Consider the following 19,022-nt stretch of genomic DNA (forward strand, 5'->3'; position numbering starts at 1 on the left):
GTCATAAGGGCTAGAAATGTAGTGCAGGCATATATTACTTGTTTTCTTATAGTTCTCTTGGTCTTTTTGTTTGTGAGCTTTTAGAGAAGTCCAGCCCTTCAAACAGAAAAATGTCTTGCGTAGCCACCTACTTTGGGGTTGAGTCTTTTTCAAAACAAATCCTGTGAGGTTTATAACAGGTGGGTAAAAATGTACTAGATCTACCGTTTTCACCATTTATATTAAAAATTTAAAGAGGGGCTGGGGATGTGGCTCAAGCGGTAGCGCGCTCGCTTGACATGCGCAAGGCGCTGGGTTACGATCCTCAAGCAACCACATACAAATAAAATAAAGATGATTGATGTCCAACCAGAAAAACTAAAAAATAAAAAATAAGATATTTCAAAAAAAAAAAAAAAAAAAGAAAAAGAAAGAAAGAAAAGAAATTAACTAGCCCAGTTCACCAATAATAAATCAAGAGATATAGCATTTAGGTAATTTCCCAGGTCCTCAGGTTCCTAATACACTGTCCCACATTCTGTCAAAAAACTTTTTTCTAAAAATGTTCTTTATTACCTGGTCTCAAAGGTGTGTCATTAGCTTGCTGAAGATTAGCCTTTTTCACAGAAGTTTTGCTCTGAAAAAGCCCTCCTGTTCCATTCCCAGGATACTTGTTTTCCAAATTGGCCTTCTCATCTGCAAAAAAGCAAAGTCATCATCATCCAAACAATGAATAAAAGCAAAACAAATTTGCACCAGGTACTTAAAATAGGGAATAAAGCCCCTTCCAGTATCTTTCCAATTTGTTTAGGAAGAACAAGCAAAGTTCTAGCAATCAAAAGGAAGAGGAGGACTGGAAGAGTTAGGAGTACCTGGGCAAGTGGGCTACCACTGAGTTCAATCTCCAGAAGGGAAAAAGAAAAAGGAAATGAATACACATTATATCAGAAACTCTGAAAACTATCACTAAAGAAGTGGCAACACTGAACAATGTACAATGAACAAAAGCAAAAGTGTGGAATCTGCGAATGTAAATAGCTCCTTATCTTTTGCTTGATACACAGTCAGGGCCATACAAACATGACCTGGCCTTGTCTACTATCTAAATACATTATGTTCCTCTTAAAGTAAACTGTAGCCACCAGGAACTGTAGGACTTACAAGGGATATTGTATAGTCAGACCTGCTTCTACAACTGACAAGATGAGACATGCATGTGCAATGCATGCAAGTGAAGCAGAGCTAGCTTCTCTCTTAACTAAGATAGTTTTATCTTAGGTTCTGCTGTGCAAAATAGTGAAAAGTCTATTCTACCAACACCACACTGATAAAGCTGCAGGAATGCAGTGATCCCCAGCAATAACATCTCTGTGCCTGTATGCTCTGATTGCAAGTGTATAAAAAGACATGATTATCTGAAAGAAAAGTGGAAAGTAATATATTAAAATAAGAAAGTTCTGAAAGATTGTGGGATTAAGTTTTTTTCTGCCAAGTTGTATGTAATAGTATTGTTATGCTAGTATTTCTTTTTCTTTCATTCTTTTGTTTGTTTGTTTGTTTGTTTGTTTAAAGACAATCTTGGAAAAAGAAATCCTCAGGGGCTGGGGATATAGCTCAGGTGGTAGAGTACTTGCCTAGTAAACACAAGCCCCTGGGTTCAATCCCTAGCCCACCAAACAAAGAAAAAAGAAATCCTCAGACAGCCCAGGCATTTCCTCCAGGTTCCAGAGAAGCAAGGACATGGGGAAGACCCCTCTAGGATAGCTAGCCCTCTTATATACCCCTTCCTCCCAAACCATTTCCAACAGACCACTCCTCTCAGGATTCCCAATGGATACCACTAAAATCCTTTCCCAAGAGAATGGCAGATGCCATCACATTGGGACACTATACTTAAGTGCCAAGTATGGCTGCAAAGGATTCATTTTTGTCCCTACCACATATTGATTTCTCCTTCAAGGAGGATGACGACATGAGAAAGAATAAAATGAAGGGGCCTCATCAACCACTGATCTCACATTATTATTTCAAAGTTAAGTAAAAACATAACCATGGGGCCAGGGCTGGGGCTGAATGTCAGAGTGCTTGCCTAGCATGTGTGAGGCACTGGGTTTAAAAAACTAAAAAAATAAAAGCATGTTGTCCATCTATGACTATTAAAAATATAAACATACTGTGGCCTGGCTTCAGACTATATGCCACATCACAGAACCAAATCAGGTAATTCTGTTATTGAGGACTGGGTCTTTAGGAGCAAAATCTTTCCACTTAAAAATGAATTGGGGGGCTGGGGATGTGGCTCAAGGGGTAGCGCTCGCCTGGCATGCGTGCGTCCCGGGTTCGATTCTCAGCAACACATACAAACAAAGATGTTGTGTCCGCCGAAAAACTAAAAAATAAATATTAAAAAAAAAAATGAAATGGGGGGTTGGGGTTGCGGCTCAGTGGTAGAGCACTTGCCTAGCATATGTGAGGCACTAGGTTCGATTCTCAGCACCACATATAAATAAATGAATAACATAAAGGTCCGTCAACATCTAAAAAAAAATTTTTTTTGTAAATGAATTGGGGGCTAGGGCTTCGGCTTAGTGGTAGAGCATTCGCCTGGAATGAGGTACTGGGTTTGATCCTCAGCACCACATAAAAACAGAATAAAGATATTGTGTCGGGCTGGGGATATGGCTCAAGGGGTAGCGCGCTTGCCTGGCATGCGTGCGTCCCGGGTTCGATCCTCAGCACCACAAACAAACAAAGATGTTGGGTCCGCTGAAAACCAAAAAATAAATATTAAAAAATTAAAAAAAAAAAAAAAGATATTGTGTCCATCTACAAATTAAAAAAATACATATTTAAAAGAAAATGAATTAGGGCGGGCAGAGGGAATGTAATTATAAAAGGGCAACACCAGGGGCTGGGGTTGTGGCTCAGCGGTAGAGCGCTCGCCTGGCATGCGTGCGGCCCGGGTTCGATCCTCAGCACCACATACAAAGATGTTGTGTCCGCCGAAAACTAAAAAATAAATAAATAAATAAAAATTTAAAAAAAAAAAAAAAAAGGGCAACACCAGGCACAGTGGTACACACCTATAGTCCCGGCTACTCAGGAGGCTAAAATAGGGGGTTATCTCTTGAGCCCAAAAGTGTGAGGCTAGCCTGGGAAATAGTGAAATTCCATCTCAAAAAGTAAGTAAATAAACAAAGATAAAATAAGATAATAAAAAATAGCTGGGCATAGTGGCACATGTCTGCAATCTCCACAGCTTGGGAGGCTGAAGCAGGAGGATCTCAAATTCAAAGCCAGCCTCAGTAACTTAGTGAGGCCCTAAGTAACCCAATGAGACGGTCTCTAAATAAAATACAAAAAAAAGGGCTGGGGACATGGCTCAGCGGTTAAGCACCCCTTAGTTCACCCCCCAATACCCACCCCCAAAATGATAATGAAAAATAAAACAGGGCCAGGAATGAAGCTCAGTAATATAGTGTCCCTGGGTTTAATCCCCAATATTATAATCCCAATAACTTGAGAGGCTAAGGCACAAATCAATCATCACAAATTTTAACTCATCCCAATACAGCAAAAGAGGCGGGTGGCGAGGGTGGGGGCAGGGGAGGGTGGGGGACTTGTGCAAAGGGGTTGAGTGTAGTTCAATTGGTAGAGTGCTTGCTTGCATGGCATGCAAGAGGCCCTGGGTCCAATCCCCAGCATTGGTAAGAAAAAAATAAATAAAACATTTGGATCTTGACTGAGGTAGCAGAAACATGAACCTACACAAGTGATAAAATTGAAGAGAATTTAATACATATACACACACAAAAATGAAATAAAGTAAAATCGGGGAAATCTGAGTAAAATTGGCATATTACATCAATGTCAATATCCAAGTTGTAATATTATAGTCTATGTCAAATGATACAGAGCAAAATTTCTTTTCTTTTGGTACAGGGGATTGAACTTGGGCACCAAAACACTGAATCACATCCCCAGCCCTATTTTGTATTTTTATTTAGAGACTTAGTGCCTTGCTTTTTGTTGAGGCTGGCTCTGAACCGGAGATCCTCCTGCCTCAGCCTCCCAGGCCACTGGGATTACAGGTATGTGCCACCGCGCCCTGCTTATAAGATTTCTTGTGGCTATCATCATTTCAGACATGTATGCCTCCTGGAGACTTACTGAACATTGTTTCCTCTGGATTTTCCTATACATCCTCAAAGCCTGAATATCTGTCATTTTCAATTACAAAATAACATTCATTTGTACTTACAGTCCATTCCCCAAATATTGGGCATTTTAATTACAGCCAACCATTAAACAGTTTGATAATTAGGGGTGCACTCTCTCACAGTCAAAACTCTATAGAGAGGGCTAGAGTTGTAGCTCAGTGGTAGAGTGCTTGCCTCACATGCGTGAGGCACTGGTTTGAACTCCAGCACCACATATAAAATAAATAAATAAAATTATGCCCATCTACTATTAAAACAATATTAAAAAAAAATTGCGGAGAATTTTAGGTTCCCTGCAATGAGGGTAATTACAAAATTGTAACAATAATATAATATTACTACAGTTAATTTTATGCAATTATGATTTTTAGTAGTTATAGATGGACAGAATGCTTTTGTTTATTTTTATGTGGTGCTAAGGATCAAACCCAGTGCCTTACTCACACATGCTAGGCAAGTGCTCTACAACTGAGCTACAGCCCCAGCCCCCTGCAGTTATAATTTAATGTCACATCTTTACATTTGTTTACATTTCTCTCAGCATATGGCACCATACATAGTCCATAAGAGTCTGTGTATGCTAAGTTTTGATACATTTTAACTTTTCATAATTGATTTGTACATATTTTATGGTACTAAATGACAAAATAAAATATTGTTTAAACAAATTTTAGGCATGCACAAGGAAGAGCAGGACTGGAAGAGTAGGAGTAGGGGCAAATGGGCTACCACTGAGTTCAATCTCCAGAAGAAGGGAAAAAGAAAAAGGAAATGAATACACATTATATCAGAAACTCTGAAAACTATCACTAAACAAGTGGCAACACTGAACAATGTACAATGAACAAAAGCAAAAGTGCGGAATCTGCAAGTGTGAATAGCTCCTTAGAAAAGCAGTGACACATGCTTGTAATCCCAACAATTCAGAAGGCTTGGGCAGGAGGACCTCAAGCTCAAGGGCAGCTTCAGCAACTTAGTAAGACCCCATCTCAAAATAAAAAAGGGCTTGGGATGTAGCTCAATGGTAGGATGACTTTCAGTTCATCCTCCCATGCCAAAATAAAATTTGTGCATTCATGGCATACTGAACTTTCTGAAACTTCTAAGCTCTGCAATTGGCAAGTTTTTTAAAATTATCACAAATCTTAAAAAAAAAAAAAAAAACCATGTATGACTGGACCCATACAGTTCAAACCCATGTAGGTCAAAAGTCAAATATATTTCTATCAAGTCAGGGATGACAAAGTATCTTGGTGCATAAAGGGGTTTGCATATTAAAATTGTCTTCTAATTCCTCTTTGTTTTTTCATTTTGTTTTGTTTTACCTTTTGCAGTACTAGGGACTGAACCCAGGGGAGCTCTCTACCACTGAGAAACATTTCCAGCCTCTTTTCTTTTGAGATAGGATCTCGCTAAATTGCTTAAGGCCTTGCTAAATTGTTAAGGCTGGCCTGAAACTTGCAATTCTCCTGCGTTAGCCTCCCTAGTCATTGGGATTACAGGTGTGTGCCACCATGCCTGGCTGGATATTATTTTGAGGCAAAGTCTTGCTAAATTGCCCAGCCAGGCTATCCTCAAACTTGTAATCATCCTGCCTCAGCCTCCTGAGTAGCTGGGATTATAGATGTACACCACTGCCCAGATAAATAACTCTATGTTTGAAAGGTACTCAGAGAAAATCAAGCCACTAATTGTAAAATGGCCAGAGAAAGCACTTACCAAACCATGAATCTATGTTTTCGGAATCTTCCTCATCATCCAAAGATGTAAAATTAATGAAGTCCGTAGGAGCATCAAAAGAATAAGTTGTTGTAACTTGTGACATTGTCCACCCTTAATGCAGAAGAGCAGGTTTTTTTTCAGTATTTGTATCACTTTTCTCAACAGGTCACCTTCTGAGGAAAGAAATGATTCAGAAATTTGGTTGCAACCAGAAGCAGTGGCACACGCCTGTAATCCCAGCGGCTCAGGAGGCTGAGATAGGAGGATCACGAGTTCGAAGTCAGCCTCAGCAATGGCGAGGCACAAAGCAACTGTGACACCCTGCCTCTAAATAAAATACAAAATAGGGCTGGGGATGTGGCTCAGTGTTTGAGTGCCCCAGAGTTCAATCCCTGTTACTCCCCACCGCCAAAAAAAAAAAAAAAAAAAAAAAAAAATTTGATTGCACATTAAACTAAGGCACTGATTCCCCAACAACTACTTTGGTTTTACTATTGAATTTTGCAATTCAGAAAATCATCTGGACAATATGCATTACTTTGTCAAATCAACCTAAAAATTAGTTGTTCTGGTTTTTGCTTTAGTAATTTGAACACACTCTTTTTTTTTTGGTTTTGTTTTTATTAAGGATTGAATCCAGGGGCACTCTGCCACTGAGCTATATTCCCTAACCCTTTTTATTTCTATTTTGGTTGCTGAGGTCTCACTAAGTTACTGAGTCTGGCCTTGAACTTAACAATCTTCCTGCCTCAGCCTCCCAAGTCACTGGGATTATAGTTGTATACCACTGTGCCTGGCTATGCCAGGTTGCTGAGAGCCACAGCAGGGTTGGAATGGCATGGCATTTTTGCCAGAATGCAGTGGTTGAGAGGTGATGCCAGCGAGCCATTGAGATAATGATGGTTATGTTAAGCTGTGTATTCAATTGTATATTAGACCCCTGCTGTCCCCCACAGGCACCGGCTACTTTGGAGTTCTCCTTTGGAGTTCTCGCAGGATTCCTGGAGAGTTGAGTTGGTTGGGGAAGTGCCAGAGGAGGGATTTCCGGTTGGTGTGTGGTGTGTCACGGGAGAAGGCCACGTGGGTGGCATTCCCGGGAGTTCGGAAATAAAGTTTGTTCCTGCTTGAGTGGCTCATGATTTGTGCCCAGCCAGACTGCGGCACCAGGTGTTTTATATATTTATTATTTTATTATTTTCCCTCAACCTTAACTTTTATTTTTTTAATTTTTTTATTTTTTTTAAAGATAGAGTGAGAGAGGGAGGGAGGGAGAGAGAGAGAGAGAATTTTTAATATTTATTTTTTAGTTCTCGGCGGACACAACATCTTTATTTGTATGTGGTGCTGAGGATCGAACCCGGGCCGCACGCATGCCAGGCGAGCGCGCTACCGCTTGAGCCACATCCCCAGCCCTCAACCTTAACTTTTATATCTACCAAAAAAAAATCTTACCAAAGACCAATTCAAATCTCTGACATCTTTCCAAAATTCAAGCTTTGTTTTATATCTCTGATATAATACACACCGCTCAATTTTTTTTAACACATTTATTTCTTTAGCTACTGGGGATTGAACCCAAGGGTTCTTTACTACTGAGCTATATTTTCATCCCTTTTAAATTTTGAGACAAGGTCTTGCTAAATTGCTAAGGGTCTGGCTAAATTGCTGAGGTTGGCCTCAAACTTGTGGTCCTCCTGCCTCAGCCTCCTGAGTCACTGGGATTACAGGTGTACACCACAATACCCTGCACATAACATTCAATTTTATATTAGTTAACCATGCAAATGTCTCTCACAATAGACTGAAGTTCTTAAACACAGGAACAGATTTTATTTATTTATACCTCATCCATTTGTTAAGTAGCTTAACACAGTACTTTATACACAGTAAAAGCTAGATGCAGTTTCGCCAAATACAGGTTTTCTTTCCTTAAAAATACATTCAAAAAATGTTCAGGCATTGTGGTGCACACCTATAATCCCAGCAACTTGGGAGGCTGAGGCAGAAGGATTGCAAGTTCAAGGGTAGCATGGTCAACTTAGTGAGATCCTGTCTCAAAATAAAAAATAAAAAGGGCTGAGGGTGTAGCTCAGCAGAAGAGTAGCCCTAGATTCAACCTCCAGTACTGCCACCACACACACACACACACACACAAACTTTCAAAAACAAGTAGGCCTCTCTAGTATTTTCTACATTTACATGCCAGTCATTATCACCCTGCCCACCTATTTCCAATAAATAAATGAGACGATATTTCAAATACTATGAAATATACTATCCTCAGATATTATCAGTGCCATCTGACCTACTGATACCTTTCCTTTTCTTGAGCACTTATTCTATTCAAAAGACCCTCAATGAAGAATTTCTCAGTGACTACAGTGGTTAAAACTGCCTTGCTACAAGAAGGACGTTTTCATGTTCTTGTGAACACGCTGGAAGACATGGGAAAATCTTGGATTCCCATGATCTTAATGCCTAATTGAGGTCACTGGGAACACTTCCCAGGCAGGAATGTAATGAACACAACTAAAGCTGGGGGAGGGAAGAAGCAGGAATGTAACAAGCAGCAATCCCACTTAGCCTTCTAAAATTCATGATTCCACCAAAGCATGCTGCTGAAAAACACCTGGAAAAATGTTCAAGTTTAACCCCTCACATCCTTTTATTCTCTCTTTTCTTTTAAAATTATGAAGCTATTCAGTTAGCTTCTTTAGAGGGCAGTTTCCATGTTTTTTCTTGATAGGTCTTGCCAAATACAGAAATTTATCTTATAAATACTTATGCATGTATAAGAAAGTTAATATAGCATTGTTCAAAAAGTTAAAAAAAAAAAAATACCAAATCCCACCAATAGGAGATTGGTAGAATAAATTATGACACAACTATATTATGAAGTATTAAATAACTTTAATATTAGGTAACTGCAGATGTGGCAATATGTATAGAATAGTTCTAAGAACAATTAAGTGAGAAATACAAGTGAAAAAGAGTGTGCCCTGAGGGCTGGGGTTGTAGCTCAGCCTGCCTCATACATGTGAGGCACTGGGTTTGATCCTCAGCATCACATAAAAATATTGTATCCATCTACAACTAAAAAAATATTTAAAAAGAGTGCGTCCCCATTGTTTTAAAGAGGAAAAAGGCAATCTATAATCATATAATACTTTTATATGTGGAAGAAGACAATGTTAATGGTAGTTGGGTCTGTGAAGGGAGCTGGGATATATGAATTTGAGAAAAAATTTCACTATATGAAAAGTTTCTTTGAATATGTTTCATTCATGTAGTCAAATATTCAATATGCTTATTCATGCTCTTTGAATATGTTTTGTTATCAAATAAATGCATCATTTTTAGGGCTGGGGATACAGCTCAATTGGGAGAGTGCTTTCCTCCCATGCACAAGGCCCTGGGTTCAATCCCCAGCACCACAATAAATAAACGTATCATTTTCAGTTTAAAAAAAAGTTAAGTAGTATTTATTTACCCTTAAATCTACATTTGCAGTCCAGAAGGCATTGGACACTATCAGCAGTGTTTTACACTTATTAACTAACTAAATCCTCACAAAAATTCTACAAAGTAGGTACTATTATTATCTTCCATTTTGAACATTACCACAAAAGGTAAGGAAATTGAGACCCAGAGATTTACTACTTATTCAGTCACAGAACTAAGAAGTAGCAGAGCCAAGGTTTGAACCCCGATAGGCATTAAGGTTCTATTCTTATCCACTGCCTCACAAATTTATTTAAAAATAGATATTTAAGCTGGGTGCGGTGCTGCACACCTGTAATCCCAGCCAACATGGGAGGCTGATGCAAGAGGATTACAAATTCAAGGCCAGCCTCAGCAATTAGCAATGCCCTCAGCAATTTAATGAAGCCTATCTCAAAAAAAAAAAGATACTGGGGTTCAATCTCTAGTACTAAAAAAAAAAAAAAGATAGTTCTAAAAAATTCTAAAATCTGGAGTCTCTTTCATGCACAGGGTTTTCCTATAATCATCCCTTCAGAAGAAGATAACCAAATCACACTAAACCATTAGAGAAAAACAAGGGCTAGGGATGTAGCTCAGTGGTAGAGCCCCTGCCTAGCATGCATAAGGCCCCGCGTTTGATATTTAGTGCTGCAAAAAACCAACAAACAAGCTGGGCATGGTGATACACTGAGGCAAGATGATGGCAAAGTTCAGAGCCAGCCTCAGCAACTTAGTGAAACCCTCTCTCAAAATAAAAAGGTCTAGAAACATGGCTCAGTGGTTAAGCACCTCTGGGTTCAATCTCTGGTACCAAAAAAACCAAAAACAAAGGCAAATAAATTCTGCTACATAAAAAAACTACACATCCCCAACAAATTATTCATAAGGAAAACTTTGGTAAACTACAAATTCTTTTCTAAATATACTAGGAAAGCTCTGAGTTGAAATCTTCCCACAGACAAAACATTATCCTTTAATTTCTCTTTATTCTAAGTGTATGCTTTTGCATAAAGTTTTTGCTCTATATAAGATGTAAGTTAGCCAGGTACAGTGGTGTTCACCTATAATTCCAGCTACTCAGGAGACTGATGCAGGAGGATCAGCTAGGCAACTTAGCAAGGTCCTAGCTCAAAATAAAAAATAAAAAGAGATAAAGGTATAACTCAGAGGCATAAAGCTTGCTCTTTTTTTTTTTTTTTTTTAATTTTTTTTTTTTTTTTTTTTTACTTTTTTTTATTGTGGGTTGTTCAAAACATTACAAATTTCTTGACATATCATATTCCACACTTTTTTTTAATTTTTTAATGTTTATTTTTTAGTTTTCGGTGGACACAACATCTTTGTTTGTATGTGGTGCTGAGGATCGAACCCGGGCCGCACGCATGCCAGGCGAGCGCGCTACCGCTTGAGGCACATCCCCAGTCCCATAAAGCTTGCTCTTGAGTTTGATCTCCAGTATGGCACAGAGGTGAGAACCTCTGAGTAGACATTGTAGAGTAAAAGGGACTATGGAGCTGGGCACAATGGCACACGCCTGTAATCCCAGTGGCGCAGGAGGATCGAAAATTCGAAGCCAGCCTCAGCGAAAGTGAGCCACTAAACAACTCAGTAAGACCCTGTCTCTAGGGCTGGGGATGTGGCTCAAGCGGTAGCGCGCTCGCCTGGCATGCGTGTGGCCCGGGTTCGATCCTCAGCACCACATACAAACAAAGATGTTGTGTCCACCGAAAACTAAAAAATAAATATAAAAAGTTCTCTCTTTAAAAAAAAAAAAAAAGACCCTGTCTCTAAATAAAATACAAAACAGGGCTGGGGATGTGGATGTGGTTCAGAGGTGAGTGCCCCTGAGTTCAATCCCTAATACCAAAAAAGAGAGGGAAACCATTTAAGCAGGTTTTTCAAGCATCACAAAGGTTCTCCTCTGAGGTCTAGGACTGCACTTTATTAGTGGGGGATAAAGGGCGAGAGGTACAAACCCAAGTATACTTAATCTTCAGTTAGGTGAAATTTTAAAACCAAAATATTATTTTCTTAACATGACCTCTTCTTTAAAAAGCTGCTTTTAGGGCTAGAGTTGTGGCTCAGCAGTAGAGCGCTCACTAGCACATGTGAGGCCCTGGGTTCGATCCTCAGCACCACATAAAAACAAATAAACAAAATAAAGGTATTGTGTACAACTAAAAAAATAAATATAAAAAAAAAAAAGTATTAAAAAAAAAAAAGCTGCTTTTAGCTGGGTGCAATTGCACACACATGTAAGTGACCAGGAATACTGAGGCGGAAGATTCCAAGTTCAAGGCCAGCCTCAGCAACTCATCAAGACCCTGCCTCAAAATAAAATAAAAAAAAAAAAAAATCAAAAGGATTGGGGATATATAGCTCAGCAGTAAAGGGCCCCTGGCTTCAATCCCCAGTACTAAAAAAACAAAAACAAAAAGAACAACAACACTTTGTTTAAACTATCTTTTGGTTTTGTGTAACCAATGAGTAAGACAATCCCTACTCCCTGAAAAATAGGAATAAACAAACATGAATTAAGAACCCTGATTCTCTTCAGTGACAACAAACAGCACAAATACATAAAGAAAACCAGCAGTAACTGCTGGGTCATGCCAGTTTCACCACACTACCTCTCCCATAAATAGTAAATATTAGAAGGTTAAAAACTTCAAATATTAAAGTCCTTAAGATCTAGCAGAAAACGGAACTAGCTGGAGCTAAAGACAACCATTTAAATGAGCCAAAAGCATGGTGGGAACTGGATGCCTTCCTGCACCCCTTAATCAAGATTGAATTTCTGTCAACAGGTCCCACTGAAAAAAAAAAAGAGAGACATGCGTCAACCACATTCCCCCAAACAAGCCAAGCTGCCAAGCAAGAGAAGAGAATTAGCTTCATATTTCAAAATTATCTGAATCTGCCACAGCTAAGACTCCTGCAAAACTAGAAATATTCTGAGTGGAGAAATAGTTATTAATGATGAATAATCCTGCAATTCACCTGAGGAAAAAAGCCCTATCCCACATGTTATGATCTAGTTAAGTTGTTTTAAAAACTGCCTACTAAATGCCAATCCATCATATCATACAGCTCACTTTTTCTTTCCAAAAAACAGACTTTAAGGAACTCACAGCCAAATGAGAAATAAAGACAAACAGGATACAGGATGATCCTTGTAATAACAGGGCAAAAATAGAGCACACTCAGGGAGTACAGAGAACAAGGTGAAGGAGGGTCAGTGAAGGCTTCCTGATGGAAGTGATACCTAAAGGACAAAGAGACCTGCAGAGTTCTACAGATTAAAAATGAATGTTGAGCCAAGCAAGGTAGTACACAGCTATAAACAAGGCTGAGGCAGGAGGATCTCAAGTTAATGGCCAAGGTAATCCCAGCTATAAAGAAGGCTAAGGCAAAAGGATCTCAAGTTCATGGCCAACTCATGCAACTTAACAAGACCCTGCCTCAAAATTTAAAAATTTTTAAAAAGGTGAGTAGGTTGAGGAGGTAGCTCAGTGAAACAATACTCCTAGATTCAATCCCCAGTGCTGTGAAAATAAATAAATAAATGTTTGACTTTTTCTGGGAGAAGAAATGGAAAGGAAAAACAAATAGGGACAAATACACGTGAGGAAGACTGCAGAAGAAGCAATTGTAACCTATTTCCATATTCATCTGAAATTAACCTCCCATTGCCTCCTGCCTCTCTTCACTCTCAAACCAAAAATAACTAGACTTGACAAGCTCTATAAATCAAAAAGTGCAGGACCAGAGGGGGTGAGGGAAAGCTGCAGAGGGTACATTCTAAGCAGGGCTGAAATAGTGGACTAGCAGCTCCTAGCAAAACAAAGACTTTTGGTATGACAGATGCTCCCAAACTATCCAGTTTGTGAGATGTGTCTCGCCTATTTCTATTAGAGGGAAAAGCATGAGGTAAGCAATTGGTAATGTAACAGAATAAATACAGTTAAGCCAAGACTTCGTTAGAAGTATAGTTAGTTAAGATAGTCCCATCCAGGCAGTGCCATTTCCCCAGGAACACCCTCTCCTACTTTCACAAGGGATAAGAGATCCTGTTACATTACTGCAAGCAAAAGAGAGCTGAGTTACATTCATTTTAACAAGAGAAAACACCTACATTTTTTTCCTTTACATAAAGAATTAACAAGAGTCAGTAAATTACAAGATAATCCAGCGTGCAATTTTAACTGCTATTCAAAGTCACAAACTAAGTCTGAAGAAAGTTTAATGGACTCTGTGTTTCCACATTTATGTTTGCTAACTTCTATGTTGAAATCGGATCTGTTTACAGAAACAGATCTATGAAGCTTCCAAAATTGGGTCAATTTAAAATCCAATGACAATCCCTCACTGTCCAAACACTCAGAAGTCAGAACAGGACACATGGACACTTGTTCTAATTCATCACTGTCCAAAAACCTAAAGCAAATATATTTTTATATCATTTCTCTTTCAAAATTGTGAAATTCATATTATCCATTTTAAAGATTAGAAACTCAGTACTGCATTAATTTATGCATAGAACTCAACAATCTCAAACCACTCCTGAGCTGTAGGACCTATACAAAAATCAATGATGCTGTTTCATTTAGGTCAAATAATGACACTGATCTTTGCAGATACCAAAGGAAATCTTCGTAGCATTCCAAAGTATTGTAATAATTCAACAGTAAGAAGTTTCAAAAGTTTACAAGGGTTGACTGAGGGAGGCTGTAGGATGTTACAAGCATCAACAAATGTCAATATTATACTTAGCCTTGTAGAGATTTATATACTTCAAATGATATCTGGTTTAGGAAATACCCACAAGCAAAAAAAAAAAAAAAAATCCAAGAATCTAACAAACATGTTTAACCTGGAGTAGCAGGGAGAAGTAAACTGATAGGACTAGATTTTTTTTCCCCCTATTATAGTACTGGGGATTGAGCACAGGGGTACTTTACCACTGAGATATACCCCTAGCCCTTGCATTTATTTTTTGAGTTAGGATCTCAACTCAATTGCTAAGGCTGACCTCAAACTTGCTATCCTCCTGCCTCAGCTTCCTGAGTAGCTGGGATTACAGGCCTGTGCTATCACATAAATATAATTTCAATGTATTTTCAATTATATACATATATATAATATAGTTTCAATTATAGTTTGCAATTATAATTTTTATATTGTTTTGCTTTTTGTGCCATGCAAATGTCTTACCTATTTTAAAAATATATATGTATGCCTATATCAATATATACTGTTTTAGTAGATATGTAAATGAACATAATCTCATAAGGCAACTTGGTGTTATCATGAGTATAACTTGATTATACATTTGGTATAGCAAAAGTCTTAAAAATAGCATTCTTAGTTGGGTGTTGTAGTACACGCCTATAATCCCAGAGGCTCAGGAGGCTTAGGCAGAAGGATCACAAGTTCACCTCAGTAAAAGCAAAGTGCTAAGCAACTCATGAGACCCTGTCTCTAAATAAAATTTAAAAATAGCATTCTTAGTGCTTGCCTAGCAATGGGCAAAACTCTGGGCTCAATCCCTAGTACTGAAAATAAAACAAAACCCAGCATTCTTATGTTGAATTTTGTTTTAGCATTTCTTTTTTTTTTTTTGGTACCAGGGATTAAACTCAGGGGCACGAACAGTGAGTCATTTCCCCAGTCCTATTTTGTATTTTATTTAGAGACAGGGTCTCACAGAGTTGCTTTGCAACTCACCATTGCTGAGGCTGGCTTTGAATTCGCGATCTTCCTGCCTTAGCCTCCTGAGCCACTGGGATCATAGGCGTGTGCCACTGAGCCAGGCTTGTTTTGGCTTTTTTGTTTGTTTGCTTTTTTAGTTGTAATTGGACACAATAGCTTTATTTTATTATTTTTATGTGGTGCTGAGGATTGAACCCAGTGCCTCGCACTAGCTAGGCGAGTGCTCTACCGCTGAACCCCAGCTCCAGCCACTTGTTTTGGCGTCTCTGAAAATTAAAAATAATTTGACCAGCAATTTCAATGGGTAAATTACTATAGTAGAATCATATAATGGAATACCATATAACCATTAAAATTAGATTACAGAAAAATTTAGCATGGGTAAATAAAAATTCATGACCTAATTACTATGTAAATAAAAAGCAACAAAGGTTTTTAGTTTTTTTATTATTTTCTAATTTTTAAAACAAAATATAGGCACAGGAAAAAAAAAATGAAATCTATCAAAATGATAGCTTTATTTTATCTAAGAGGTAGGAAAATGGGTGATTTTTCTTTGTTTTTACATATGACATAAGTTTTCTTTCAAAATGTTACCTTGTAAAGGCACCTATTTAAACATTATATATTAATGTTTCCCTTCTTTTTTAATGTTAACTCACTGTAAACACAACCTTACCTGTGGTTTAATGGGTCTGTCAATCCACTTGCCTACAGGCTTAACTCAAAAGTTGCAATATACTCTTTCCTGAAATCTTGAAGTCAGGAAGATATTTCAGATATTTCTTGTTAAAAACCTGGAAGTAGTAGAAAGGTGATGAAAAAGACTCAAATTCTTTGTAGTAAAAAAGGTTAATGAACAATAGTAGGGGTCCATAAATAAAAGAACATGAATCATAACCAAAGGATGAGCCAGGTGCAATAACTTAACACACAGTAATCCCAGTGACTCTGGAGGCTGAGACAAGTGGGATCACAAGTTCAAGGCCAGACTCAGCAAGTTAAAGAGGCCCTAAGCAACTGAATGAGGCCCTGTCTCAAAAATAAAAAATAAATAAATAAAAAGGGCTAGGGAATGTAGCTCAATGTGAGTGCCCCTCAGTTAAATACCCAGTACCCTGCCCCCCACCAGAAAAGGTTGCTTCTGATCATGGACCTCCTAACATGCCAAACTGCTTAACAGATTGTTGTTGCATCACTGTAAAAGTATCCTTAGACTTCTTAGTGTATATTTGCTGTCTTCTGGTGTCTTTGTATTCCATAGTCTCACATTAAAGCAATATTTCCAAAGCCTGCCATTTAGGAACACTAACACCTAAAGGTGGTAGTGTGTGTACTTCTATTCAAACATCAGGCTCACTTAAAATATAAACAAACTTTTACTACCTTTCCTATTTATAATTTTATACCTTTTTCATTAATCTTTTAATTTCTTTCTACTTTACCAAGTTTTCCTTGACAAACAATATCAGAATCCCTTCCCAGTTATCTATCCCTTTTTTCACAAAATATTTAGGGCTGCTCATCTGTATGTCTCTGTATTAAATACAGATTTCTCCACAGAACTGCTTGGGCTGTTCAATTGCCCTATGGTCAATTCTGTTTCCTAACTTCAGCCATGGCAAAGAAAATGAAGTTTTTCAAAGGACATTTAAATTCCATTCCTTTCTTCTTCCCCAGCATGTCAAAAAAAGAGGGGGTGGGTAGGAAGGGAGATAGGGAGTAGAGAAGCCCAGAAAAAGTTGAAGGAAAAAATACATAGGCAACATAGAACTCTGAAATTCTTTCAGTATCTAAATGAAGAACTTTCCTGATAATACTTTCTCCTGGACAAGTTTAATTGCAACTGCAGGATAAATTACTTTTATGAAGGTTGGATTGTACACATTTAAGGATAATCGTGATCAAAATAATCCCATTTTATGTGATTAATTTGAAGGTTTAAACAAAACAACAACCCTATCTGAATACAATTCAGTTTTTCATATCTGTAATTTTGTAGTGATTTAGGCAGATCTTTCCTTTGTATTCAACAGATATTTAGTGGGTTATTCCTATGCACCAGTACTGCTCCAGTCCCTCAGTGCTGCTCTAGTCCCTGTCTAATCAAACTCCCTCTCAATGAGCCAATCTGCATCCCAGCTACTTCACAAAGCCACCCTTACCTGTTTTAAGCCTCACTGATCTCCCTCACCTCTAAACTGCCAGAACACTTATAATAACAAACAGTAAAGCACTCAGATGCTGTCTTGTCTTGTTGTCACTTGGCAATATGAATTAAATCTATTTGTCTCCGAGCATACCAGAAAGCTCTTGAATACATCAATCTAAGCACATAGTACACCCTCAATTAATTGGCTAAGTAGTAGCAGGGAGCCAAAAATAATTTGAACCAAAAATGACAACTTAGGGATGGAGTTGCGGCTCAGTCATAGAGCTCTTGCCTTGTGTATGTGAGGCACTGGGTTCAATCCTCAACAACACATAAAAATAAATAGATAAAAGAAAGGTATTGTGTCCATCTACAAATGGGGGGGAAAAAAAAAAAGAATGACAATACTGAGACACCCAAACCAACCAAAGGTACTCAAATTTAATTTGGGGGTGGCATGACATGTTGTGTAATACACTGAGGCCAATACATACAAGAATATTCTTATTGCAGCAGCAAATGTACCCCCCCCCCCAAAAAAAGCACTTCTATTTATTTTTAACATCTGATGAGTGAGAAAAATTCAATTAAAAGGCCATGGGATGTCAAAACAAGCTAAGCCTGAACCAGGAAGTACACCAATAGATGAACTTAAAAATCCTCTTCTAAGCAGGAATGGTTTGGGGAGTCTCTGCTACTAAACTACTTAGAAATTTTCACATCAGAAAAAGAAACCATATATCAAGAAACAGAGGTTAAGGTAGGAGGATCGCTAATTCAAGGCCAACCTCGGTAACACAAAGACCCTGCCTCAAAATAAAAAAATTAAAAAAAAAAAAAGGTTTGGGGGTGTAAGCTCGAAAAAAAGCACCCCTGGGCTGAATTCCAGTACAAAGGAACGAGAGAGAAAGAAATAGAAAATAAAGGTTACGTCAATTCTTCAATATTATAACCTGGTTCCGGTTCCCTTTCCTCCTATACATTTATAAATGTTCTAACAAAGGAAATTAGAAAGGCAAAACTAGTAACTCGATACCAAGGAGGAGGGATAAGCAAATATGGATAACTTTAAGTTCCCAACAAGACGAATTCAAGTGACATTACACTCTCCCTCGATTATGTTTGCACACCCTTTTATCTTACACAATCTTTTTTTTTTTTTTTTTAGTTGCAGTTGGACACAACACCTTTATTCATTTTTATGTAGTGCCGAGGATCGAACCCAGGTCCTAGAACGTCCTAGGCGAGCGCTCAGCCGCAGAGCCAGAGCCAGAGCCAGAGCCAGAGCCAGAGCCAGAGCCCCAGCCCCACCCCAATCGTCCTGAAATGTAGTGGCGTGCGACCACCTTTGTTTTCCTTCACCAAACACCTCATTTCTTGAGGGCGGAGCCGCTATTTCACCCGCTTCCCGAAACTTATACAGATCGTAGGCCTCGGTTTCCGTCTCTGTAAAGTGAAAAATAGCACCTAACTCACTGGTGCAAAAGTCAAGTGAAAAATCGCACGCGGATGGCTCGGTCCGCAAAACGCTTCCCACCCGTTGGCGCCGCAAGAACAATAACAGTGGTCGTTAACTTTGTGGTTGGCCGACAGCCTCCCGCAAATTCTTCTCCACCCGGTTTCCCAGGCCGCCTTCACCACAAAACCCTGTCACCAAAAGAAGGATGGCCCGAAGCCCCCGCCTAGGCGGCGCCCCAACCCCGCAACCGCCTCAGAGGCCGGCCCAGAGACGCGCACAGGGCTAAGGGGGGGGG

The 19,022-nt window shown here is 38.7% G+C and overlaps 1 protein-coding gene across 7 annotated transcripts in view; it reads right to left on the reverse strand.

The window, feature by feature from the left end:
- Tpx2 (TPX2 microtubule nucleation factor) overlaps positions 1-19,022 on the reverse strand; it is a 51,688-nt gene that overhangs the window by 32,440 nt on the left and 226 nt on the right. For 3 of the 7 annotated variants that reach the window (XM_015481858.2, XM_048811132.1, XM_015481850.2), the window contains exons 2-4: positions 15,796-15,913; positions 5,919-6,094; positions 556-675 (exon numbers count right to left, since the gene is read on the reverse strand). In XM_015481858.2, coding sequence (XP_015337344.1) covers positions 556-675; positions 5,919-6,024 — 226 coding nt within the window. In that variant the 5' untranslated portion in view covers positions 6,025-6,094; positions 15,796-15,913. Of the gene's footprint in view, positions 1-555; positions 676-5,918; positions 6,095-15,795; positions 15,914-18,614; positions 18,715-19,022 lie in introns of all 7 variants that reach the window. The other 4 variants (XM_048811129.1, XM_048811130.1, XM_048811133.1 and 1 more) reach the window with 4 other exon arrangements.

This window comes from Marmota marmota, unplaced genomic scaffold, assembly GCF_001458135.2.
Source record: "Marmota marmota marmota unplaced genomic scaffold, marMar, whole genome shotgun sequence".
In the NCBI taxonomy this organism is placed as follows: Eukaryota; Metazoa; Chordata; class Mammalia; order Rodentia; family Sciuridae; genus Marmota; species Marmota marmota.